General features: G+C 60.5%; 4 protein-coding genes across 5 annotated transcripts; 3 read left to right on the top strand and 1 right to left on the bottom strand.

The window, feature by feature from the left end:
* Positions 1-570: 570 nt before the first annotated feature.
* TAGLN (transgelin) lies at positions 571-3,904 on the top strand. Its single transcript, XM_051812549.1, has 5 exons — positions 571-713; positions 2,146-2,344; positions 2,425-2,602; positions 2,694-2,796; positions 2,985-3,904. Exons 2-5 carry the CDS (start codon positions 2,165-2,167, stop codon positions 3,124-3,126), a joined length of 603 nt encoding a protein of 200 aa, XP_051668509.1. The 5' UTR covers positions 571-713; positions 2,146-2,164; the 3' UTR covers positions 3,127-3,904.
* On the top strand, positions 745-2,194 carry LOC127482334 (uncharacterized). The gene is made up of 2 exons (XM_051812545.1): positions 745-2,041; positions 2,107-2,194. Exon 1 carries the CDS (start codon positions 911-913, stop codon positions 1,988-1,990), a length of 1,080 nt encoding a protein of 359 aa, XP_051668505.1. The 5' UTR covers positions 745-910; the 3' UTR covers positions 1,991-2,041; positions 2,107-2,194.
* A 97-nt stretch (positions 3,905-4,001) lies between the features above and the next one.
* PCSK7 (proprotein convertase subtilisin/kexin type 7) lies at positions 4,002-17,750 on the bottom strand. The gene is made up of 16 exons (XM_051812541.1): positions 17,696-17,750; positions 16,370-16,846; positions 15,835-15,969; positions 15,275-15,440; positions 14,218-14,308; positions 13,619-13,673; positions 12,382-12,520; positions 11,701-11,801; positions 9,431-9,598; positions 8,274-8,381; positions 7,260-7,362; positions 6,321-6,477; positions 6,115-6,209; positions 5,901-5,994; positions 5,519-5,636; positions 4,002-5,365 (listed from the first exon to the last, which is right to left on the bottom strand). Exons 2-16 carry the CDS (start codon positions 16,832-16,834, stop codon positions 4,961-4,963), a joined length of 2,400 nt encoding a protein of 799 aa, XP_051668501.1. The 5' UTR covers positions 16,835-16,846; positions 17,696-17,750; the 3' UTR covers positions 4,002-4,960.
* A 49-nt stretch (positions 17,751-17,799) lies between these two features.
* RNF214 (ring finger protein 214) lies at positions 17,800-25,844 on the top strand. 2 transcript variants are annotated; one of them, XM_051812542.1, is made up of 15 exons: positions 17,800-17,979; positions 18,071-18,281; positions 19,156-19,215; positions 19,589-19,729; positions 19,998-20,137; positions 20,637-20,705; positions 21,512-21,608; positions 21,870-21,958; positions 22,393-22,495; positions 22,887-22,985; positions 23,246-23,622; positions 24,053-24,188; positions 24,419-24,526; positions 24,833-24,928; positions 25,589-25,844. In XM_051812542.1, exons 1-15 carry the CDS (start codon positions 17,900-17,902, stop codon positions 25,652-25,654), a joined length of 1,872 nt encoding a protein of 623 aa, XP_051668502.1. In that variant the 5' UTR covers positions 17,800-17,899; the 3' UTR covers positions 25,655-25,844. The 2 variants fall into 2 exon arrangements, with proteins under 2 accessions (XP_051668502.1, XP_051668503.1); XM_051812543.1 differs by having other exon boundaries at positions 17,869-17,979; positions 22,405-22,495.
* Positions 25,845-25,928: the final 84 nt, after the last annotated feature.

Below are 25,928 nucleotides of genomic sequence, written 5' to 3'. Positions count from 1 at the left end.
ACCTCTGTGGGAGGCTGGGGGTGGTCTGTGGGGCACAGGGTGAGGGCTGGCAGCCCCAGGGGTAGGACGGATGCCCAGGGGGTTCCTATTTCACAGGCAGCAAAGCTCCTGGTGGCCCCCGTGGCATCGCAGCGGTGCCAGGGCTGCTGCGTGCCCCGCCGTGCCCTGACCCGCTCCAGCTGGTGCCCGCGGGGCAGAGGGAATCCCGGGATGCTGCGGGATGCCCAGGCATGGTGCCAGCGGGATGCCCGCAGCTCGCAGCCTGCCTCGGCGGTCCCGGCCGGACTCCGTGGGCGGGGGGTCACCACGGGGACCTCTGTGGGCCGCCCCGGCTCCCGGTGGTGAGCACATGGGGAAACCAGCCATGAAGTCAGGGCGGGAGCCCTCGGCGCTGCCGCCTGGCTATAAAAGGATTTACTCCATCAGCCCCCGGCCCGGTTCCGCCCCTGCCCCGCTGGGGCGGAGGCACGCGGGGAATGCTTGGGCTTTCGTCGCTGGTTTTCGGAGTCTTTCCCCAAATATGGTGCCTGGGATGGAGTCATGGAGCGCTGCGGGGCCGGGCGCCCCGGGAGGGAGGGCCGGGGGGGGCCGGGCCCCGCGCCCCGCTGACATCACCGTCCCGCCGCCCGCCTTTTAGCGCAAGGTCGGGGTCCCCGCGGGGCAGAGCGCTGGTCCCGCGCCGAGCATCGCCCTCGCTCCGTCCGCAGCCGCTTGTGAGTCCTGCGCGGGGGGAAGGCGGGGGGGGCGGCGGGGAGGGTTCCCGGAATACGGATGTCAGCCCCCGGCATGGGGGTGCTCCCCTCCGGGTTGGGGACCCTGTACCTGGGATAGGGAAGCCGCTCCCGGGGCTGCCCTCTGCTCCCTGAATTATGGGGATTCTATTCCTGCGGGCGGGACGCAGCTGCCCGGGATGGGGATGCTGCTCCCCGGATTGCACTGCTGCTCCCCGGAGGAGGGTCGGGCTCTCCTGCTCGGACTGGGGTCGCTGCCGGGGTTCTGTCCTGCTCCTGCCCCTCAGGACCGCGTTCCCATCGGGGCTCCGCTGCTGCGGGTCCACCGGCCTCGGCCCCGCGGGGGCCGGAGGGGCCGTGCGGGGCTCAGGGCAGAGAGAAAGGGGCGAGTTCAACCTCGACGCGTCCGTTTCTGCCCCGTGTCTCGGCAGGGGGCTGGCAGGGCCGGGGGTGACTGCCGGGCACTGCCTCGTGGCCGAGGGAGCCGTGGGGCTGTGCGTGAACCCTCTGTGCTAGCTCGGGCCAGGGCACAGAGCGGGACTAGCTGTGGCATCGCTGGAAGTGCCCAGTGGTGCTGGAGTCTGGGCACAGGCTGCCCCTGGGGCTCATGGGGTACCCCTGCATTGCTGGCAGCAAGCGGGGTCAGCGTTCTCTCCTGCACTGAGCTGTGCCAGGTCTCAGCCCGTCCCGCAGGAGCCCCGGTGCCTGTGCCAGTGGTCAGGATGAGCCCACGGGAGGCAGGTCGTGGGTGTGGGACTGAGCACACGGCTCTGAGGGCACAGCCCTGGCGCTCAGAGGCTTCATGCCAAGCAAGGAGGGCTTGGCTGCTGCTCATGGTGCCTCTCCCTCCTGGCATTCTCCCTGGCATCTTCCCTGGCACCTCGGGCCCTGCCTGCAGCCAGCTACCTGCCATCACTGCCACAGCATGTCCTTACAAGGGCACGGGCACAGCTCCCACCACTCCTGCCTCGCCCATGCTCGTCCCTGGCATCCGGACCTGCCACACCAAGGCCTCCCTGTGGGCACCCTGCTCTGCCATGGTGCGGCCACCATGCTGCGACACAGCCACCCAGCCCTGCCGTGGTCACCCTGCCACCTGGATCCTGGCATGGCCACTCCAGGGATGTTTGTGCCAACCAAGGGACAGGGATGAGGCTGTTCCCCTGCATAGCCTGAGCCAGGCAGTGAGGACGAGGCACCTCTGCCAGAACAGGAACCATCTGTCTGGGCAGGTTTTGGGGGTCATGGCTGTGAACTGACCGCCAAATGCTCCTGGATGGAGCAAGGGAAGAGCCAAGAGAAGGGCATGTCTTTACTGCACCAGTGTGGGTGGTGGATGCCACAGGGCTGCCGCAGGGTCCCTGGGTAGGGGGACGGCATCTCCACAGCCTGACGGTCTCCATCGTGCCACCAGGTCTCCCACCACTGCAGCCATGGCAAACAAAGGCCCAGCCTATGGCATGAGCAGGGACGTGCAGTCCAAGATCGAGAAGAAGTATGATGATGAGCTGGAGGACCGGCTGGTGGAGTGGATCGTGGCGCAGTGCGGGTCCTCCGTGGGTCGCCCCGAGCGGGGCCGCCTGGGCTTCCAGGTCTGGCTGAAGAACGGCATCGTAAGTGGGGTCCCGGGGGGGGATTGGCTGGCGGGGGGCTCCGTGGTGTTGCAGCAAGCCCAGGCTCTCCCCCGTGGCAGGTGCTCAGCAGGCTGGTGAACAGCCTCTACCCCGACGGCTCCAAGCCCGTCAAGATCCCCGACGCGCCGCCCACCATGGTCTTCAAGCAGATGGAGCAGATCGCCCAGTTCCTGAAGGCGGCCGAGGACTATGGTGTGACCAAGACAGACATGTTCCAGACCGTCGACCTCTTTGAAGGTGCAGGAGGGGGGCAGTTGGGGCTGGGGGATCCAGGGCTGCCGTGCTGTGCCGTGCCCTTCCTCACATCCCTCCCTCTGTCCCTCGGCAGCCAAGGACATGGCGGCGGTGCAGAGGACGCTGATGGCCCTGGGGAGCCTGGCGATCACCAAGAACGACGGGCACTACCACGGGGACCCCAACTGGTTCATGAAGTAAGTGGGGGAGTGTCAGAGCTGGGTGTGGGGACCCCCTTGCCCTGTGGCTGCCCAGAGCACCCTGGAGCACATGGAGGTGGTACACTGGGGAGGAAGAGGGGCTGGGGCACCCCTGGGGATCGGGGGGGGCTGCTGGTCACCCGGGTGGGCGCGGGTGCCCCACGGCCTCTCCCCGTGCCCCACAGGAAGGCGCAGGAGCACAAGCGGGAGTTCACCGAGAGCCAGCTGAAGGAGGGCAAGAACATCATCGGGCTACAGATGGGGACCAACAAGGGAGCGTCACAGGCGGGGATGAGCTACGGCCGGCCCCGGCAGATCATCAGCTAGGCACCCCCCCGCCGCCCCCAGCCCTCCCCAGCCGGGACCTCCGTCTCCGCTTCCCCCCGGCCCAGCGCCGCAGCCGCCCCAGCGTCGGCGGCCGCCACCAGCCCCGCACCGATTGGTATTTATTGAGGAGCAAACGCCAGCCAACAACGCCCCAACGCCAGCGGCTGCACGCGCCCCGCAGAGCCCCCCGCCCCGGGGCCGCAGCCCCCGCGCCCAGCCCCGGGCAGCCTCTGCCCCCCGGCCTCGCACCCCCCGCCAGCCGGTCCTGCCCCTGCCGGCACCCACGGGTGTCCCACGGGCGGGATGGGCACGTGCCCCAGCCCACGGGGTGGCCCCCCCTGCCCGCAGCCCCCCCACGAGCCCCGCGCCACTGCCGCAGAGATCCCTGCGAACGGGGAGAAAGAGAGAATTGGGCCTCGGTTTTGTACTTGGTTTTTGTCGAAATTAAAAGGTTATATTCATCTAGTTGTGGCCTGACGAGGTTTCCTCCCGCCTGGCTGGTGACTCTGGAAAAGCTGAAGCCACCCTCCCTAAAAGGCCATGGCTGCTCCTTCTTCCAGCTCCAAACCTGGGAAAACCACAGCTGGGGATCAGGCTTTCCCTGCCCGGCTTGGAAGACTCTGCCCTCTCCCCCCTGAAGCTCAACACCCACCTTTCTCCTCACTGCTTCCAACACTCTGGCCCAGCCCTTGCATCCCCCTGCCTGGAGCAGCTCCCGTTATCCCAGCTCCTGGAGCAGGGCATGGAGGGCTCACGGCCCCCACAGACCCATACCCCAACACTGGGTCCCCCCCAGTGCTGGGAGGGGATGGGTGACACATTTTTCCACAGTGAGGAAGCTCTGGGAGAGCAGAGGAGTGACGGATGGGGGAGAGGAGGGTTTTTCAGGCTTTATTTGGAAAGCTACACAAAAGGGCTTTGCTGATTAAAAAACAAACCCCAGCCTTAAAAAAATAAACCACCAAACCCAAAGACATGTGAACAAGCCAACCCTGCTCAGAGAGCCACTGCCAGAGCAACTCATCCTCCCCTCCCTGGCCCAAACCAGGCATTGCTCCCGGCTTTGTCCCTCCTGGGTGGGGAGGGAGATCTGGGACAGTGGATCCAGTGAGCTCTGCTGCCAGAGGGACTCCTGTGCCCACCGTTGCAGGAACAGCCTCATCCTGACATCCAAACAGGCCTGTTCCTGCTTCCCCAGCCCCACAGCTGCTCCATGCCCAGGGGAGAGGAGGAACCAGCAGGATCAGAGCACAGGGGACAGGGAGAAGCGCTGGTTGGAGATGAGTAAAGTAGCTCCCTGCTTCTAAACTGGGATAACTGGTGGGTAGAGGCCACTGCCAGCCCAGTGGGCAGGAAACTGCCAGTGCTGTGGGGTCCCTGCCTGGAGAGGCACCTTCCAGGGGCCCTGCCGGGTTTTCCAGGCTCTCTGGAGAAATCAGGGACAAAGGGACACGTCTTGCCTGCGCTGCCAGGCTTGGGAGCAGTGGCGTGAAGGGGGTGGTGTGGAGCTCTGCCACAGCTGCCACGCTCCCAGCAGGAATGGCACAGGGCCCTGCTCCACACACAGCAGGGACCTCTGAGTGCCCTGCAGGACAGGCTCCCTCAGGAAGGGGTTTAAGGCTTGCTTTGTTTTCCAGAGCGAGGGAAGGGGAGCTCCCCTTCCAGTACCATCACTCTTTTTTCCTTGTTTCTGAGCCACTTCCAACACCACCTTCCACAGAACACAGTGGCAACGGTCCACGCTGGCTCAGGAATGAGTCTGTGCTGCCTGTGCCCAGGAGGGTCGTACCACAGGGGAGGGCCCCAGCCCAGCCCAGCCCCAGCCCAGCCCCAGTCAGCACGGCCGGTGCTCCCTGTCCTCCAGGAGGAGCTCAGCCGGTGCCTCCCGGCCCAGGTATCCCGCTCCGGCAGGAGCTGCCTCGTGGAAGCTCACAGCTCTGCCATTGCTGGGAAGTTCGGGGTGGGTGGGGGTCCAGGACCCCTCCTCCCCATCCCGGGCAGGCTCTGGGTGCTCACACTCCATCTCGGCCTCCTCCACGTCCTTCTCCCGGTACAGCGGCACCGACTCCATCTCCAGGCCGCTCTCCAGGGCTCGGTGCTTCCCGCCCTGCTGGTACCACCTGCAGCTGGGGGAGCTGGAGCAGGCCAGGTCCAGCCCCACGTCGTTCCTCGTCAGGCAAACCTCCAGCATGTAGTAGAAAGTCCAGAACACGGCGAAGCATCCCAAGAGCAGGAGGGTCTACAGAGGGGAAACTCCTTGAGAAACGCCACCCTCGACCCCCCCGAGCCCTGCCCACTGCCCACAGAGGGGTCACAGTGTCCCAGGCAGGGTCCTGCTCCTCCAGCCCATCCTGGGGGATACAGGGACCCCCTGGCTCGCAGGCAGGCTCACCTTGAGGGTGTTGGCTGTGATGGTGTAGTGCTGCTCCTCGGGGATGTCCAGCCCCGGGGGACAGGGCAGGGAGAAGTTGCTGCTCAGGTACTGCCCACTCATGGCTTCCTCCAGCAGCCTGGGGACAGAGGTACCCTGTGCAGGTCCTGCAGGCAGAGGGGCTCCAGGGAGGGTCCCAAATGCCCACCAAGGGTCTGCAGTGCCTCTTTCAGCAAACAGTGCTGTGTTCTGCAGCCCACGGCTGCCCTGTGAGGTGTAAGGGCCCCTGCCATGCACCTTGCAGCAACACGGCTCCACCGAGCAGCACCTGCTCACAGGTATGGGCAACACCCCTCAGCCTCCTGCTCCTGCTCCCCACCAAGCCAGGACTGTGGTGCCCTACCTGTGCCGTTCCCTCATCTCTGCCGGGGACCAGGAGGAGCCGTACAGGGTCAGCTGCCACTGCTTTAAGGTGCCAGGCCTCAGGCTCTCATCTCCTGGGGAAGAAGCAGGTTGGTCCAGCGGGGAACTCTCCCAAGTGATGAGCTGGCAGCTGCCTGGGACATGGCCCAGAGCTGCCACCCCCCCGGGAGTGTCCCCTGGCAGGCAGGACTCACCGATGTCCCTGACGAGCAGCCTGTACGTGCCCTGCGCCCCCTCGCCCCAGCACCGCACCGTGGAGAAGGTCCAGTCAGAGAAGCCATTGGGGTCCCTGCCAAGGGGTGAGGGGAAACGACCCATGAGAGGGTCATGGAGCCTGAGCCACGAGGCTGACACAGGTCCTGGGGTCCTGCCCTCCCCAGCCTGACCCCTCGGTGCTTACGAGTCCATGCTCCGGGTGGTCCCGATCAGGGACATCATCCCACTGGGGCAGAAGAGCCTGATCTCCAGGTTGCCACGGCGAGGGTGGGTTATGGTGACAGTGACTGCCACATGCTCCAGGGTCCTCATGCCAGACAGCTCCAGGTCAGCGGTGGTGACTGGGAGAGGGTGACAGGGTTTGCTGAGGCTGGTGGCCAACATGGAGTCCCCACTCCCAGCCAGCCCCATTTAACAGGACCTGTGTGGGACTGGGAGGAGAGACTAGGTGTCTAGGCTCCCTGATCCCATTTCAAACCACTCCCAGTCCCACGGATCCTCACAGCCCCAGAGCTGCCAACCACAGCCCAGGGAGCCTGGCACGCTCCAGAGTGAGCTGTGGCTGTGGCATGGCCTGCTCCTGGCAGGTGGGTGCTCCCTGGTGCACCTCTGCCAGCAATACAGCTGGGACAGTGAGAGGTGCAGGGTCAGGCTCCCAGGACCAGCATCTCCAGTGAGGCATGGAGGGGGAATGTGCTCAGCCTCAGGGCAAGGAGCTGTACCCAGCAGAGCCAGGAGCTGCAGGGGGGCCAGGAAGGGCTTGGGCCGAGCTCTCCTTCCCACTGGTAGCAGCCTGAGCAGCGCCTTGTTGATGTGGACAGGGCTGGCCAAGTCGGGAGCTGGAGCATTACCTAAAATGGTCAAAGGCAGTGGAGCGGGTCTGGCTGCTGCCCAGCCCTGTCTGGCTCCCCAAACACATCAGTCCATGGGATGGGGTTATGGGGAGGGGACGGCAGCAACAGGCAGATCCCCTGGGGAAGGGCAGCGGAAAGAGAAGAAAAAGCCCAGGCAGCCCAGCACTTAACCCCTTCGTGGCCTCACACAGCCCAGGGCTGCTCCTGCCCTGCTGGATCCTGGCCTGGGTGTGTGCAGCACGTGCTCTCCATGGCACACCTGCTCTTACCATTCCAGGCGACCTCCAGCTCCCGTGGGAGCAGGGGGATGCTCCTGCCCTCCTTCAGCACAGGGCTCATGTACGAGGCGAGGTATGGGACAGACTCCCAGATCTGCCAGGGGGAAGGGAGAGGATTCAGCATGAATTGCACCCTCCCTGCACATCCATCCCTCACTCTCCTGGGGCTCTCACAAGCTGCTCCTGGATGTGGGCCCAGGCCAAGGGGCCTCTCCCAATGCTGTTTTGGGGCACACAGACCTGGGCAGCACACACACTCGGTGGTGTGAGCACTCTGGGGATGGAAGCAGTGCCCACACACCCAGGAGAGCTGGAGGGGGGTGAGTAAGACTTGGGACTCCCCAGCTCTGGGTCTGTCCCCACCATTACCCGAGTGGCTTTGAGTGGTTACTCGAGGCCATCCCATTCCAGCTCTGGACACAGTGGGGCAGGAAGGGGGAGCAGTGTGGAAGTCCCCGTGGCACTGGGGGCACGGCTGGCAGTGGCAGTGACCCAGCACAGCTGCTCAGCACTCCACACACGAGCTGGGACCAAGTGCCAAAGGGACGTGCCCGGGTCTCCGTGCGAGCGGAGCAGGAAGAGACGGGGATGCCGCTGCTGCTCCGACCACAGCACTCCCTGGAGCTGCCAGCTGAGAACACCCTGCTTCTCAGGGCAGGACACCCTCCCTGCAGCCACTGTGGAGGGAGGGAGGAAGGTGCTGGGGCTGCTGACAAAAGTCCCCCCACTGTGAATCAGAGCTGTGGGCTCCCGGCAGCACCATGGCTATATATAGTGCTGGAGAGCAGCAGCCCGGGGCAGCTCTCAGGCACTGCCAAAAGCCTCATGACTTCATACCAAAAGCAGCCTCAGAGCCAGGGCCAGCAGGATGGTGGCCAAAGCACTGGCCCTGAACGGCAGCAGTGTCACCCCACGGCGTTGCCAGGACAGGATGTGTCCCAGCCGCTGGGCTGGGCTGGGCTGCTCTACCTGCCCAGAGGGCAGGTCTGGGAAGGAGGGAATTACCTTGGCAGCGTTGACCAGCCTCCAGGCGTTCAGCAGGCCAAAGCCATGCTGATGGCTGTGGCTGAAGCCTGCCTGGTTCGTGTCCCACTTAGCGTGACGGTCCTCGTACTGCAAAGAAACACGGGGTGCTCTGGTTACCCTGGGGGACTGTCAGCCCTGAAACCCAAAGGGAACCAGGCCTGAAGGGAAAGAGGCTCAGACACATCCCACAGTGGCAGGGAAGCAAACCCACATGGCCTTATTAGAAAGAAACAGGTTGTCCTTTGTTTGAAACAAATCCCAGGACAAACTGGCTTCCCAGCACCTCAGAAAGGAAATAGAGCAGCACGAAAGGGCACAAATGCCTCTGCTCTGAAACATCCCAGCTGCTCCCTGCTGCCCAAGCCACAGCCTGTGGCATGGCAGAAGCCTTGGAGAGAAGAAACTGAGCCCTTTAAATCAATAGGAGCTGGGGCAGGACAGATCTGAGTCCCATCACTTAGTGGGCTGTAGTGCTCCGGCAACACTGGCTTGGAGTTATGGAAAACACTGCCCCATGCCAAGGTGAGCCCAGCATCAGCTGGACACGGACTCCTGCTCCCCAGTGGGGTGTGGAAGAAGCCCCATCCCTAAACCAAACTGGGCAGCTCCAGCCAGTTCCCACTCCTGCTCTGGGCAGCAAAGCTGTGTGGGAGCTGAGGCCAAAGGAAGGGCTGGGTTTGCTGCCCAGCTCCCTGTTGTGGCTGTTTCCAGGAGCCCGGCTCTCTGGAGAGCCCAGGAAAGGCCAGAGCAGGGCAGAGCTCCTTGCTTTCCCACTGCATGGACCATGGGATGACATTGCAGAGATGGCTGGGCCAGCCCATCACACACACCTGATCCCAGGGCCTGAGCTCCTGGAACCTGCTGAGCCCCTGGAAGACCCCTACGCTGGCAGATGGAGGCATTCCTGCAGCAAATACCCCATTTATTATCATGACAGAGGAAAATGCCTCAGCCACATTCCTGGAAGGAACGAGGGGTGAGGGGAAAACACAATCTCCTCGCTGGGAGCCAGACGAGCGAGAGATTTATGGAGGGGCCGCAGACGTAAACACGGATACAGCAGGGACTTGGCCTTCCTGCAGCATCCCTGAGGGGCAGAGGAGGGAGGGAAGGGGCGGGGAGGGAGGGCTCCTCACCTTGGTGGCAGTGAAGACGATGATGTGCTGCACGTCCCGCCAGGTGAGGCAGGGCCGCACCTGCAGCATCAGCGCGATCATCCCGGCTGCCAGCGGGGCGGCCGCCGACGTGCCCGTGTGACCCTCCGTGCAGCCCGTGCCCTTCTGCAAATCCCAGTCCGTTGTCACCTGCAGAGGAAGAGGAGAGGTGCCTCTGTCAGGCCTCTTTGCCCTGCTGGGGTGGCTGGAACAGGTACTGGAGTACTGGAGCACACGGCCCCGGCCCTGAGCTGTGTCCTCGCCACCCCGGCTCCACCAGCAGCCCCTGCTCAGCCTGTGACACAGCTGTCCCTGCTCACAGCCAGCCAGCAAAGGTCCTGGGAGCCCCTCACTGCAGGGGCAGTGATGCCAGCTGGGAAGCAATGAATGGGAACAGTTCCCTTTGGAGAGAGAGAGGAATTGGGTCTAACTAAGCATCTTTGTGGGAAACTCCTGGCAGACACAGTTTGGGACCTTCCTTATGCTCACTGTTGACCGCAGTGTCACTCCAACACAACCAGGCTGCAGAGGGGCCACATGGAGTGCAGAGCACACAGAGCCTAAAAAGAGGTATTGGGAGGTTCCCAAATTATGCCACCTCACTGCAAACCAAGTGCATCCACCTCCAAGTGCTCCCTGTGGGGATAAAGCCCAAAACCTGGAGGGTGGAAGGCTCCAGCTCGTGCTGGGACTCTGCGTGTCCCACACAGAACACCCCGAGAGCACAAACTTTCAGTGGGAAGCACAGAGAGTGCCAGAAGCTGTATTAAATTCTTCCCATTAAGGAAACCACACAAAGTTTATGGTCTGGTAAAAGAAAAAAAACGGAGCAGATGGCTGCAGAGATGTTAACTCTGACACCACTACAGTGAGTTCCAGGCTGTTCAGAAGCTGACTGCACTCCTGAAAAAGGGGGTGTTTGGGTTTGTGCATGGCACAGGATCACGGTATGGGATGTCTCTGTGGCACATGCCGTTCCTAGGCTACGTGTGGATCTTGTCCTGGCTCCCCCATGGAATGCCAGCTCCCGTGTTAGTGTCCCACAAGGCCAGTATTCGAAATAAACGTGCATTTGAGACCTTCAAAGCACTCACACCAGGCTTGGGAAAGCCAGTCATCAGCCCACAAGCCTGGAACTCCTGATGGAATGCAGCAGAGCCCTCACTGGGTTGCTGTTCCCTTTTTTCCTAATGTCAGTACTTTCCAAACCAGCCTGGGACAACTTAAGCTATTTCTGAAAGGAAAAATCATCTCAATTCTGGGTTTTACTTTCCCTGTGGCAGCTCGTGCTGTGCTCTGGCTGGGCATGGATCCCTGCCCTGGCTCTGGGCTGCAGGAGGAGCTTGGTGAGTCCCAACCAGGTGGCTGAGGATCCCAGGCTCTCCCTGTTCCCCTGGTTTACCCAGCATGCAGGGAAGCCTGTTTGACAAGCCTGGATTCACCTCCTCTGTGGCAAGCACAGAGCCACAGCAGCAAGTCCCTACTCCCAAGAGCACACCAGCAGACCCCCTGAGATCCCCAAGCACACACTGAGGTGCTGATCTCCACTTGGCTGCCTCATCAGCTTTGCCAGGGAAGTACTTTTGGGAAATACCTGTCCTGACAGGAGATCCTCCAAGCCAGGGACAACACAACCCCAAACATCAGGCCTGGGAGCCAGCAACATTTCTTCCCAGTTGCCCCAAGGTGGGTGGGCTCTGTAGATCCTGCTGGCACCACAGGACAGGAAGGGGTCACACTATGGGGTGGAGGCAGCCTGACAGCCCCCCACAGGCACCAGCACCAAGGGAGGGAAGGGTTGGATCAGGCCTGTGGTGAGGAAAACAGCCCTGGTTGCTTGGCTCAGGCAAAAAGGACATTTTGTTGACAAGAAGTCATTTTTTGGCAAAAGAAGGAAAAGCTGATAAAAATATTCTGAAAAATTCAGCAGGGAGAGGCCCACGTGCCAGAGCAGAGCAGGAGCTGCGGTCAAGCGGCTTAAAGAGCCCGAGGCTGCTCCCTGCACTCCCTGCTCCCAACAGCCCTTTGGAGCAGGAGCCAGGGAGGGTGGCTGGGCAGGTGTGGGGCAGCTCCCACAGAGCTGAGAAACAGGAACCTCCCTCTGAGAGCACTCTTTGTGCAGGACCCGGACAAAAGGCACCTCTGCTCCCCGGCTCACGGAGGAATCGCGTGGCGGTCGGGAGGGACAGAGCGTCGTCCTGGCTGTTCCAGGTGTGTGCAGGAGGACACAGCTGCCTTGTGTGGGTACTCACAATGCTCCTCATCATCTTGTCCCCACCACTGAAGGTCACGGCCAGCATGGAGGCACATTCCTCGGCATAGAACGGCATGGAGCCCGTCTCATCCACTGCTCCTGGGAAAACGGGAAAGGCATGGATTGCATGAAACCTGCTTTGCTTCAACTGCTGAAAGTCAAGGTGACAATGCCCTGAGAGCCTCTCCTGCCAGCTGTGCTCTTCCAGGGGCTGGGAGCTGGGCAGGGAAATTAGAACCAAGCCTGTATTTTTTCCCGCCTGGAAGATCTACAGGAAAGGCAGCAACGATAAATAACCTTTCACTGTGCTCAGTGTCACACAGATCTACCCCTACTGCAGCTTCTGCCCTCGAGAACCTGGATTACACATTTCTCCTCTAGCACTAGTGATGGGAATGCTGCATGTCAGGTCATTCCCTGAACAAGGCAGTATGTCACAGCCCCAGGAGGGAGGCCTGGACACAGGCAGGAATTCCCCTGGCCTCCTCTTTCTCTGTGGGTCAAAAGCAAACTGCAGGCTTGAGGGCTGAAGCCCTACACACTGCCATGCTCGTTCCCAGACCCTTTCCCACAGATTCCCAGTACCCAGCCATCTCCCGGCCGGGCAGGTTGTGTGTTTTTGGGATGATCTCGCTGTTGCACGCTGGGAAGGAAGGAGCCAGGAGACGCAGGCACTCACCTATGGTGACAGTGTAGATAGAGTTGGCGTACCCATCGTAGTTGCAGTTGTCACTGTGCTGGCCACCGTTCCCACTGGCCACCACGAAGATGCTCCCGAAGCCGCGGCGGCCGGCGATGACCCCGTGCTGCAGGGCAGCCTGGGACAGGGAACCGTGCTCAGGCCAGGGGGGCTCTTCCCGTGCCCTCCCCTGCTGATCCCGGTGGTTCCTGCCAGCAGCCACGTGTGGCTCTGAGCCAGGGGGATCAGAGCTCCTCACATGTGGCCACTGCCCTTCTGAGAGGGCCCAGCCCCACAGACACTGCTGAGAAACACAGCACTGCCAGCCCCACCTGGAATTGCACTTCCAGCCTGATGCCTCACCCAGACATCCTTCCCACCCAGGGAAAGGACATATCTGATGGACCAGCAGGAACCCAATCCCACTGGAATTGAACCCCCCTGCTCTCCCTCCCTCTGGCAGATGAAGGTACATTCTGCCCTCCCAGCTCTGCTGTGGCACAGAGAGCTCTGCCTGTGCTCTGTGTCCCAGAGCTTGTTCCAGCTGTCTCTGCATGCAGGAAGAGAATACATTAACTTGCAGAACTGGAAACCATTTGTTATGGTGAATGGGCAGCTCAGTTGTCAGGGCTGCTCCAAACAGCGCAGTAACTGCTGAATTGTGGTTGGAAAAGCACAGCAGAAGAGTAATGGAGCAGAACCACACCCCAGTGCCGGTTTTGGGGCCCCCTCAGTGAACCCTCACCGTGGCACAGGTAGACCAGCCACATTTTGCAGCACAGCAGCTGTGAGAGAGCCTCAATGGCCTGGGAAGGAGCAGCCTCAGCTCTGACTCTTCCTCCCACTGCAATCCCACTCCCCTTTCCTGTTCCCAGCATCCAAAGGCATGCTCCCTGCCTCGAGAACCACCCTCAGCACTGGGAATGCTCAGTGTCCTAAGCAGAGAGCATCCTGTGGGTTGCAAAAGTTGTCAGAATAATACCACAGGTTGCGAAAGAGCATTTTCCTGCTGGGACCAGCCTCTCCTTAGAAAGCTCATCCCACACTGCCTGAACGCCACTGCATCACCTCTCCCGACCACACAGAGACAGGTGACACCTCTGCTGGCAGCCATGGACACAAACAGACGTGCACAGTGTCACAGCAACGTCCCTGCATGCCTGTCCAGGCAAGCAAGAAACCACAAGCCCTGGAGGGCCCTCCCAGGGCCACCTGTGCTGCTGGGACTGCTTTTTACCTTTCCCAGTTGATGGGGGCCATCCACGGTTTTCCCGTCGTCATCGGGACCCCAGCTGGAAAGAGAGACACCGTGAAGTGACAGCCCCAGGAGTCACAGGCAGCAACTCCTCCTGCCACTACAGCGAGCTACGGGCAGCCAGCAGCTGCTCCAGCAGCACGACTGGGATCGGGGAGCACTGTGCTTTCCCAGCCATCAGGATGGCCCCTCGCTGCTGCGAGATCGCTGTCGTGTTTGCACTGTGCCCCTGGGTCAGATTCCAGTGGACAAAATGTTTGATTTCTATTTAACAACACATTCCAGTCCCCGTCACACGGCTCAGCCGGGGCTGCCTGACCACAGTGGGGGGCAGAGTGTCCCCTCCAGCTCAGACAGCCCAGGGGACGTGCTGCAGCAGCACGCAGAAGGAGATCTCACAACTGCAGTCGCTGTGCAGAGCCCAGGGCAGCTCTCCAGGAAGAGGATTTTGGTGCTCTCTGGAGCCACGGGAGGATGGGAGCTGGTGTGAACACTCAGCCACGAGCTGTGTTCTGTCCCCAGGCAGATCAGGGCCCACATGGCTCTGCTGGGTGCCAGCTCAGGGTGTCCTTGGGGCTCACCTGCAGCTGTAGATGTCGTTGATCTGATAGTGCTTGTTGAAGGCGATGGCCTCCATGCTGTCCGTGAGGGGCCCATCCAGCACTCGGATGCCTGCGGGACAAAGGACAAGGAACGTGACCCACGTGGGTCAGTGAGCTGGATGAACTGCAAACAAACTCCTGGCTCAAGGCTGCCCCTGCAAGGCTGGTCCAGCTTTGGAGGGCTGAGGCCTGAAACAGCGCTGGGTAAACCCTCCCTGCTCCCTGTGCTGGGGTTACGTGATGAGCTCATCTCTGCTTCTGCCAGCTGGGAGCCTCTGCTGGCTGGAGCTCTGGGACCCTGCTGTGCCACCATCAGGGTGGGTGCTCAGGGAGGGAGGGAGCCCAGGGCAGGGGTGCAGAGATCCCTACAGTGCCCCTGGGAGAGCCCTGACCCCCAGCACCCTGCTGTCCCCTCAGGGATCATGGTGTGACCAGGTATGGACAGAACCACATCCCAGCATCACTGTCCCTGCCCTGCCAGGGACACGCCCTGCCTGGCACACAGACCTCCCCTTCCTCTACAAAGGAGCACAGGAGTTTGGAGACAGCCAAGGACACACACACATTCCCTGGCCCTGCAGAGGAGATGCAGCACTGGCCCTTCACCCCATCCATCCCCACGAGGCAGAGTCGAGACCAGGGGCTGGGGGAGGTGGGAGGCTGGCCAAGATTGGCTTCCCCGGGGCCTCCAGACACAGCCTGCAGCCTGCACAGCAGCAGGCACGTTGTGGCATGACTGCCTGGCCCAGCCTGCGTGGTACGGCTGCTCTGCCAAAAGCTCCGCAGATGGGCAGGCCAGGAGCACTCCAGAACACTGGAAAAGCTGCCACACCCACACCTATCCTGCTCTGCCGGGAGCCGTATCCTCTGGAGAGGAGCTCAGGCAGGCACCGGGCCCTCCCTGCGACAGCCCCAACCAGCCTGAGCAAGGCACTGCTGACTCAGAGCTGTCCCAGCCCCACGGAGCCGTGTCCAGCCCCACGGAGCTGGAGGTGAGACGTGCCGGGCACCTCGGGGTGCCACAGCCTGCAGGTACCTGCGATGCGGCTCCCGTAGGCAACTCCCACCGTGCAGAAGCTGTTGTTTGGCACAGCCGCGATCTCCCCGGCGCAGCGGGTCCCGTGGTGGTTCCCGTTCTCCTCGTCGGGGTGAGGCATAGGGTCGGGGTCGTTGGAATTCAAGTCATAGCTGCCTTCTGGGCTCTGAAAACAGACCCACGGTCACGACTCGGGGCTCTCTCTCTCCTCAGTTTGGGAAAAGCAGGAGTTAAGAGCACGCTGCAAGGGCTGAAACACAGCCTGGGAGTCACCAGAACTTCCAGGCTGCTTCCACACGGGGCTGCAGCTCAACACTGCTATCTGCTGCCCTGGGGAAGGGACCAACCAAGGCAGCTTCAGCCACTGCTGCAGGGCAGAGGGAGACCAGCTGCAGCGTAGCACAAAGGCAGGTAACCCTGAAACCTGGGTGCAAAATCTCCCAGGAAAGGTCTGCCGCTGGCAATTCCCGCCCTGGCTGAGCCCAGGGTCTCACACGCTCACGTCACACTGCCCAGCCTCCAGCCTGCCCTTTGGCCTCCCAGCTCGGAGCAGGACTCACGTAGTTTGGCTGTATGTCCTTGATGGTGTGCTCCACACCGTCGTCCACCACCACCACCGTCACGCCGCGCCCCGTCACGTTCCGCTCCCACACGCCCGTGACGTTGATGTCCTTCCCGGGGCTCTTACGGTTGTTCTAAGCGCCAGAAAGGACAGTGAGGGGACAGGGTCAGTGGTGAGGGGTGCACTGGTTATGTGTAGGGCCAGGGCCATCATGGGAAGGAGTCACAGGACACCCGGGGAGATTGTTTGAGGTGGACAGTGAGGAACACTCGCTCAAGCCATGAAGAGGAGTGCACAGTGTGCTCCGGCCAAACCTCTCTGCCCACCCCAGTGCCACGAGTGCACAACCAGCCACGGCACCTGCCTCCTCCTGCTATCAGGGCAAGCACACAACAGGCAAGGTGAGCTCTCACTGTGCTCCCTCCTCACCAGAGAACAGAAAGAGGCTGTTTTGCCTCCCGTGTGACAGCTCACTCGTGGCCACACAAACAGCCTGAGCCTGCGAGCACAGCAGGAGCCGGAAAACCACTCACCAGATGCCACTGCTGGGGGTATTTGGGATCGTTAAAGTGCAGGCTGCGCTTGGAGCGCTTCAGAAGCTTCTGTTCCGAGTGCCACCGCACGCTGTCGTGCTGTGCAAACAAAGTGTCCACCGACCTCCTTATTGCCTCGGGCTCACTCCCCGCGCCGTCGGGCTGGTAGGCGAGGAGGTAATGGCCCTTGAGCTCCCCGACACGGCCCATGTTCACCAGCCCCGCAGTCCGGGCCAGCTCCTCTGCCCGCTGCTCCAGCTCCTCCTCGGGCGCATCCAGGCTGACGGCCCACGTCAGCTTGCCGTGGTGGCCCTCAGTGTCCGGAGAGCACTGCCCGCCGCAGGCTGCTCCGGCCGGCGAGGCGAGGGGGATCCAGGCGGCGCTCAGCCAAAGGCACGTGTGGATGCAGAGCGTGGCCTCCATCCCTGCGCTCCATAGCGGCACTCCCTGCCTCCAATGCGGCATCAGACAGGCGGGCTGGAACGGCAGAAACGAGACTGGTGAGAGTGTCCTTGGACGAGGAATGGGGAGGCCGCACCTGAAGGTCCCACAGAGCACCACGCTCCTGGAAGGCAACGCCAGCACACCTGGGCTTGCCATCAACCCCGTCCAGGGGAACTCCAGCCGAGGCGGCTCCTTCCCAGCGGTGCAGCACAGGAGGCGCACCCAGGCTGGGCAGGGATCGATCCCAACCCTGCCCTGCCCGCCGGGGGTGCAGCCCCGGGCTGGCAGAAGGAGACACTTCCTCCTCCTCGCCGTGGCACCGCAGGAAACTGCCACGAAACTCCCGAAGCGCAGATCCCCAGGAACAACCACCGCGGGCAATGCCACGCTCCGTGGGCAGCCCAGAGCCGGTTCCTCTTCTGCGGGGGCACCGCCGAACTCCGCGGGGGAGGACGGACCTGCTCCGCGGCCGGAGGAACCCGCTTTCACCCGGCACGGGGGGAAATCACCGCCGAGCCCTGGCTGAACCCCTGTTCCACGAACCACGGCAGTGCACGGAGGGGGAAACACCTCCGGAGATCCCGCACCCGTGGAAGTGCCCGGAGCTCGGCACCCCCTGGCCCCCGGTCCTGCCCCGAGCCTCTGGTACAACTCGCCCCGTGCTGGACACCGATGTCCAGCTCTCCCTCCCTAGAGGAAGGGCTTTCCGTGACCCCGCAGGAGCGGCACCTGCGCGCCCCGCAGCTCCGGCGGGGACACGGCGGAGGTCACGCAGGGGCAGCGCATCCCCGCCGCCCCCACCCTCCATCCCCCGCGGGGAGCCGCGCCGGGACCCCCCGTCCCTCGGCCCCGCCGTGCCCCGCCGTGCCCCCGGGCTCTCACCGGGCATGAGCCGCCGCCGCCGGAACCCCCGGAGCCGCTGACAGCGGCGTCACATCCGCCGGGGCGCGGGCAGGAAGGGGCGGCGCGGCGGGGCCGCGGGTCGAGCGCTCCGCCCGGTGCCGCCCGGTGCCCCCCTCCCGCCCCCGGTGCCGCCGCGCCGGCCCGGGCTCGGCTCCCGCCCCAGCCCCGCAGCCGCCCCCCTCCATGGCGCTGGAGCAGGCGCAGGGCGACGGCCCCGACCCGCCGCGCCTCTGCGAGCCCGGCCCCGCCGCGCCGCCCGGCAGGTAACGGGGGGGCCGGGAAGGGGATGGAGCGGGGATGGAGCGGGGATGGAGCGCGGCTGCGGGCGGTGACCGATGTGCTCGTTCCGCGCAGCGGGACCCCGCTCTCCGCCCCGGAGAGCCCCGGCGAGCCCGGCCCCGGCGCGGAGCCGGACCCCGCGGCCGCCCCTGCCGGCCCCTCCGGCGGCGATGGGGAGCCCGGGGCCGGCGGCGCGGAGGCCGCGGGGCAGAGCGGAGCGGCGGCCGAGGAGCCCGACGAGGAGGAGGCGGCCCCGGCGCGGCCGTCGCAGAACATCGCGGTGCAGGTGGGTGCGGGTCCCCCGGGGCTGTTCGGGTTTGTGGTGTGCGGGGAGAGGTCCCTGAAAGGCCGTTTCGGGAGCCTGGAGGGCAAAGAACTGGGTAAGTCGAGGCTGGAGGGTAAAACACATCCATACCTGGAGCCTTACAGCTGCTGCTGTGACTGTGGCCTTGTGGTTTGAACAGTCTTTAATTAATATTTAAATTAAAATTTGGCCCCACTGAGGTTGCATCTGGAGTGCTGTGTCCATTTCTGAGCTCCCCACTGCAAGAAAGACAAGGAGCTACTGGAGAGGGTCCAGCAGGGACCACAAAGATAATTAGGGGTCTGGAGCAACTCTCTGATGGGGAGAGACTGTGGGAGCTGGGCCTTGTTAGTCCAGAGAAGAGAAGACTGAGAGGGAATCTCATTAATGCATATAAATATCTCAAAGGTGGTTGCCAAGAGGATGGTGCCAGACTCTTTTGGTGGTGCCCAGCAAGAGGGCAGGGAGCAATGGCCATAAACTAAAACACAAGAAGTTTCATCTCAGCTTGAGGAGGAACTTCTTTCCATGAAGGGTGGCAGAGCACTGGAACAGCTGCCCAGGGAGGGTGTGGAGACATTCCAAACCCACCTGGATGTGTTCCTATGTCATGTACTCCAGGTGACCCTGCCTTGGCAGAGAGGTCGGACCAGACGACCTGCAGAGGTCCCTTCCAACCCCAGCTGTTCTCTGATTCTATGAAAAGAATAAAATAAGGGTTGCTTAAGTGGCCAGTCAGAATCCAGGGCAGGTCATTCCCCCGCCACTGGTGTTTCTCCAGGGCTGGCTGATTATCTGGCCAGCCTTGGAGGTTTCTCAGGGGTGAGGGTCTGACTGTCACCATCTCCCTTCACAGACCGACTTCAAGGCGGCCGATGCGGACGTGAACACGGACCAGGATATCGAGAAGAACTTGGTGGGTACCAAGGTCCAGGCTCAGCCACTCAGGCTCCCAGGCTGCTGCTCCTGGGCAAAGCAGCTGAAGCTGCTCTTCCCATTTTTTGCTTGTCAAAATAGAATCATCAAGGTTGGGAAAGACTTTCAAGATCATCAAAATACCAGCCTTAAAGTCCTTAAGCTGTCCTTGTTACAGGAGGAAATGCAGCACCAGCTGCAGCTTCGAGCAGTGTATCCCTTTGTCTTTTCCAATCTAGAGAGCCTGAGCTGTGAAAGTGGAAACCACTTATCTGTGGTTCTTTTCAGGGCTCTTACACAGTGCTGAGCTTTCCTGTGTCCCTTTAGCTTGAGGGAAGGGGAAGGTTCTCCCTAAATTTCACTCTCCACTGCAGGACAAGATGATGTCTGAGCGGGCGTTGCTGAAGGAGCGCTACCAGGAGGTGTTGGACAAACAGAGGCAGGTGGAGAATCAGCTGCAGGTCCAGCTTAAGCAGCTCCAGCAGCGGAGGGAAGAGGAGATGAAGAACCACCAGGTATCTGGTGAAGTCCTGGTTTTGTTTAACCTTCCCTTTAGTTAATTTTAAAATCCTTATGAAGAGGCAGAGAACTTGTGGTCCAGAGTGTCTGTCTCCTGAGTTTCCTCATAATAACCCATATATATCTTGACTGGATCTGCAAAAAAGAAAGAGTTGGCTGTGTAATCTCACTGATCAATTAATTTAAAATAATAATGGGTCTTAAATCAAAGCCATTACTTGGGAATTTTGCTCCGTATTTGCATGATGCTTTTTTTCACTCCAGGAGATCCTGAAAGCAATTCAGGACGTTACAATCAAGCGAGAAGAGACAAAGAAGAAGATGGAGAAAGAAAAGAAAGAATTCCTGCAGAAAGAGCAGGATCTGAAAGCTGAAATTGAGAAACTCTGTGAGAAAGGAAGAAGGTATTCCTATGGAGAAAAGTGTTTATTTCTGGGGGGAGAAGGTTTTGCTTAACCCTGATGTTTACCTGATGGAGCAAAGAGCTTTAAACTCTTTGGAAGCAAGGAGTATTTAGGATGGCCCTGTATGTGAATTTGCACTTTTATTCTGTCACGTTGTAGAGGTTGATTTCTTTTATTCTGAGGGCTCAGTGCTGAGTTTGGGTAAAGCTCCTTCAGTGATGGCTCCAAGTCCTCAGCCCCTTTCTCCCCTGAGTGGGCATTGCAGGGCACATGCTGCTGGAGGGGCACAGCTCCCTGGCTGAGCCTGGTTCTGTGCCCCAGCCTTTGTGCCGTGTCATGGGACTACAGGATTTGTGCTCCGGAGGGTGTTGGTGGCTGTTTTCCCACACAGAGTGGAGCTGTCCCAGCCCATGGTGTGCAGGGATGTGCCAGGAGGGGTTTGAGCGTGGGCCCTGCACCGTCCTGACTCCAGCTGTGCTGTCCTGTTCCTCCTGTGCAGGTTGCTGAAGGAGCAGGAGGAGAAGGAAAACAAGATTGCTTCTCTGATCGCGGAGCAGTCCGATGAGAAGTAAGGCTCTTATCCATTACCTGATTAATGCTGCTCAGTGCACTTCTCCTTCCTGTCATTTTGCTGTGGAGTGAGTCTGATGCTCCTGGTGGGATAGAGAGAACGATCCAGCAGTGCTGGCCAGTTATGTACTCTAAGGGTTTTATTTCCTCTTCCAGCATCGGGTCTCTGGATTAAATCCTCTTTGATCCTGGTCACAAGCAGGCTCCTGGATACTTGTGACATAAAGATCCCATAAGATTAAAGTTTGTGCTTGGTGGATTGACTCAGCTTGTAACTGCTACCTCTGAATTTCAACTTCCCAGAACTAGGGCAGACTGATTTCCCTGTCTGTTCCCCACAGATGCCCAGCTACACTAAACTCTGGTGTGCTGGGGCATTTAAAGCTGGGCAGAGAAGCTCCAGATCTAGGTGCTCCCACGACACAGGTGGAAATGCCCAGCTTTGAACTCCTCCAGGATCAGAACACGATAGTTCCATGTGCTGCTTAGGTTGGTTCCTGGGTCAGACCTGTGCACGCTGCTCTGGAATCGGACCGAATTCCAGGGGGAATTCCTCTCTTCTCATTCTGCCCAGTGTGTTTGCACACTGGTTGCCTGTGTGCTCTGGAACAGCTCACTCCTGGCACAGTAACCTCTGCAGCCCAGGGTGCACAGTGCCTGGTGTCATGGTCTGGAAGCTGCTGATCTTCCACAGTTCCACCCCATGCAGAGCTCCTGGGATCGATCCCTTTGTGGGAATCTGTCAGCACTCCTGTGCCATTCTGGTGCCTGAGCCTAAGGAGACTCCTTCTCTTCTGTGTGCAGGCAGCTGTGGGAGATGGAGCTGGACAAGCTGAAGAACCAGCACAATGAAATCAACAGGAACATTCTTGAGGAGACAGAACGGGCCTGGAAAGCAGAGGTAACTCCTTCCCTGCAAAGTGATTGGTTTGAGATTCCAGATGGTTAAGGGGTGGTTCTGTGAAATCAGGAGCAGTTGAGGGCAAGGCCAAGTCCCACTTTGTGAGACAAGAGGGGGAATAAACAAGTCCCAGTGCAGTAAACATTAGTGGGGAGCAGTGCCTGGTGCACTGAGCATGACTCCTGTGGAGAGATTATGGTCTGGCAGCATGAAGTGAGTCAGTACAGAAACTGCTCTTCATGTGGGGCCTCTCTCCATTAGATCCTGTCCCTGGAGAGCCGGAAAGAGCTGCTGGTGTTGAAACTAGAAGAAGCAGAGAAAGAAGCAGAGCTACACCTCACCTACCTCAAGTGAGTCTGTGCAGTGTCAGGAGTGGCAGGGAGGGTAACTCAGGTGTCCCTACATCCCATCTCCTCTTCCTCTGCTTACACTGGAGGCTGGACTGGAATAGTTCAGGTTTTCCTGAGGGTTTCTTATTAAAACAGTGTGATTCAGTATTGTCACGTGGGAGTATATGGGGCTGTGCTTATCCCCTGTTACTGTTGAGTAACACTACTGAGTAACATCTGCTGAGCACAGTCAGTGAGTGCTGTTGACTGTGGTATCCTTGTGTGTCCCCCAGTCACTCTCTGGTAGCACCACAGGCTCTCCCTTCATGGGGTTCCTCACCCTGGGGTGAGCCCTTCCCGCCCAGCTGGATGAGGGGAAGGGAGGAGGTTGTGGGGGGGTTACTTGCTCCCACTTTGCTGTCAGTGAGAGCACAGTTGCAAGTGGGAAAGTTTAGTTGTGCTTGCAGGTCTGCACCACCCACGCTGGAGACGATGAGGCCAAAGCAGGAGTGGGAGATGAGGCTGAACAGGATACGAATGACCAAGGAAAGTGTCCGAGTAAGTCCCTGCTGAGCTCTCCCAGCTTAGCAGTGAGCAGTTCTTCACATCCACACTGCTTTCTGTGCCTAGCTTCAACCCTCTCTGGGAGAGGACCGAGCCCCCAAAAAACTGTGTGCCCAAAAGCATGGCACAGTCAGTCAGCCTTTGCAGGCAGCTGCAGAGATCTTCTGTCTCCTCAGGCTCATGCACGTGGATCAACCCTGTGGAATGATCTGTGATAGGTTATTGGCAGAGGCACTTAGTTTCTCCCTCTGGGTCCTTATTCATTCTCCTGACTCCTGTGGAACCCAGCAGTGCCACTTTAGGACCTGCAGCTGCCCTGGGGCTGAGAATGCCCCAGACTTCCTCAGGTTTGATGAATGTGTCCGTTTTCTTCCCTCTCTGGTAGGATCAATTCAACGACCACATCCAGATGGTGAGGAATGGCACAAAGCTGAGCAGCCTCCCACAGATCCCGACTCCGACGCTGCCGCCTCCGCCCTCAGAAGTGAGTGTCTCTCCAGCCCCACGGCAGGGCTGGCCTGGCCCCAGCCCTGCTGTGCTGTCTGTGTGGGATGGTGTGTTCTGGAGCCCTGTGCCCAGTCCCTGCCGTCCCTGCAGAGGAGGGGAAGGGTCTCCTTCCCTTGCCAGCTGCCAGTGACTGCAGTTCGTCCCATCTGTCTGGCTGGGGAGGAGGGCACTCGACTCTGCTTCCAGGTGGGCTTACTCTAACCAGCCTTTCCTTCTTCCCCTGTTTTTCTTTCTCAGACAGATTTCATGCTGACGGCATTCCAGCCCAACCCCTCCCTTGCTCCCCGGCTCCCCTTTCCCATCGGGCCCGTCCCCGTTCCCATGGTCATGCCGAGCGCCGATCCTCGGGCGCTCTCCTTCCCTCTCCTGAACCCCGCCATCTCCAGGCCCAACCAGCCCTCCCCACCACTGCCTGCCTCCCAGGGGAGGAACAGCCCCGTGGTGGCATCGCTCATCGGCACGCACAGCCCTCACATGCCTCCCGCCGCCTCCATCCCTCCTCCGCCCGGCCTGGGCGGGGTGAACGTCACTCCCGAGTTCCACAGGCCCCAGCCGGCCGACAAGCTGGAGAAGCTGCTGGAGAAGTTGTTGACTCGGTTCCCACAGTGCAACAAGTAAGTGCCCGGCCTTGTTCTTCCGGAGAGCAAGGGCTTGTGTGTGTGAGATGGGATCAGGGCTCCTCCTGGCGTGTGTGGGATCTGGGTGAAGTGAAGGACGGCTGAAGGTGTGGAGCAAAGGCTGGTGGTCTCCATCAGATTTGCCACAGTGCTGGGAATGAGAATCTCTTGGAGCTCTGAAGAACATCAGGGATGCCTGGGCACAGCCAGGATCCCCCCTCCTGTCCCTGGGTGTTCCCTGCTCTTTTCCCAACATTTTGGGGAGAGAAGTTCCTCAGCATGTGATTCACCTCACTTGGGAAGGCAGACATTTAGAGCCACACGCTCCTCTGCAGTGACACGGCTTCCCCTGGGGCAGGGGTGGCTCCTCGCCGAGGGTCCCTGTCTGTGAGGACTGGGAGCTCTTAGCAGGCTGCTGTCCACACAGGGCCCAGCTCACCAACATCCTGCAGCAGATCAAGACAGCTCGGAAGACCATGGCCGGGCTGACCATGGAGCAGCTGAACCAGCTGGTAGCAGCCAAGCTGGCGGAGCAGCAGGAGCAGGCAGCGGCCGGGGCACAGGTGGGACAGCGTGGGGGCTGCTGGAAGGGGGGCCCTGGGGAGCAGGGAGAGCTGTGCCTGCTCCCTGGATCCCTGCAGAGCTCGGGCTGTGCGTCAGGGCTGTCCCCTGGGCTCCCCTTTCCGCTGACGGCGGCGTAACCAGGGAGCAGTTTTCCCCGGGGTGGCTCGGGGTGACTCGTCTGTCCTTTCCTCCTGGGCTGTTGTGACGTGCCTCCTCTGTCCTGCTGCAGCCCCTCGGCCGGATCAGGGCCCCCATGTTCTCTGCTCCGCTGCCTCAGATCAGCACCCCCGTGTTCCTGCCCCCGGCCCAGGTCGCTTACCCTGGAACAGCGTCACACGTAAGGCTGTTTGGATTCCCCGGTGGAAAGGGGAGGGAGGGAGGGAGCCTGGTTGGGCTGAAGGGATGAGCCCACGGAGCTGGGAGCTCTCTCCCCACACAGCTACTCAGGCTGGTGGGGTGAAGAAAGGATTAGAGGCACAGATCCATTGTGCTTCATGTTGAGGAAGAGGGGAACGGTGATGAGATGTGTCAGCGGTTCTCACGGTGTGCGATGGCAGAGGGGGGGACTGGGCAGCTGAATATGTGATCAGAGCTGAGTGTCTGACTTCCTTGCTCCTTTCTGTTCCCTCACTGCCTCTCCCAGACCCCAGCTGCCTGTAAGCTGTGTCTGATGTGCCAGAAGCTCGTGCAGCCCGGTGACCTTCACCCCATGGCCTGCTCGCACGTGCTGCACAAGGAGGTGAGTGTGTTCCCTGCTGCTCAGGGCTTCCTCCTGATCCTTCCAAGTGCTGATTCCCTTCCTGAGTCCCTGTGGTACTGGCACTTTGCCAAAAGGGGACGATCAATAAACAATTCCTTGCATCCTGTCATCCCATCCTTTCCGTACTTGTGGCTGGGCCACTTAAGTGTGGCCATTGGGTGGTGGCTTTAAGAACAGGCTGCCCTTGTTCCTGTCCCTGAGCCTTTCTCGTTGCTGTGAGGGTTAGACCCTGGAGCAGGACAGCCTGGAAGGATCTAGAACACAGGGTGAGGGGAGAGACCTGCCACTGCTGCCCAGGTGTCTGGGCTGGGGGGCCCGGACAGGAGCTCTTGGGAAGAGGAGGAGACTTTCCTATCCAGTGGGTCTGGCAGTGGGTCACCTGTGTGGGCAAACCCCTCGTCCCAACAGCTCTGGGGCCTCCAGCAGTGGCCCCTCAAGAAAATGGAAACTCATGTACTGAGGAGGGCCTGATGGTCCTGGAAGGGTGACAGGGGCTCCCTCCTCATGGTAACCTACTGGTGGAGGCTGCCAGGAGCAAAGGAACCTATCCCTGAAAACGAGTGCCCTGGCTGCACTGCTGGGGACAATGACATCTCTGGGTTGTGCCAGTAGCTCTTGACTAACTCTCTTCTCTTCCAGTGCATCAAATTCTGGGCGCAAACCAACACGAATGACACTTGCCCCTTTTGCCCAAGCCTCAAATGACGGCTGCTGGAACAACGTGGGCCCATGGGAGGAGTTGCTGTGAATAGACAGGATCAGTTCTAAGATTTCTACAGTTCTATATTTATACGATCATGTATACACATGTACATTTTTATTATATAGGTAATGTGTGTATAGAAAGTCTGTATACATACAAATTCATAAATAAAGTGTGTATATTATGCAGTGATTTGCTGCTGCTCCTCATTCCTTAAGTCTGCAGCCTAACTGGCTTCTTCCAAATGAGGGTTAGTGTCACCTGCTTGGTGGGACA

The sequence above is a fragment of the Manacus candei genome, unplaced genomic scaffold (genome assembly GCF_025592945.1).
Source record: "Manacus candei isolate 608988 ecotype Guabito, Panama unplaced genomic scaffold, ASM2559294v1 h1tg000086l, whole genome shotgun sequence".
Classification (NCBI taxonomy): domain Eukaryota; kingdom Metazoa; phylum Chordata; class Aves; order Passeriformes; family Pipridae; genus Manacus; species Manacus candei.
The sequence above is the reverse complement of the archived record's forward strand: the minus strand, read 5'-3'. Positions and strand labels throughout refer to the sequence as shown.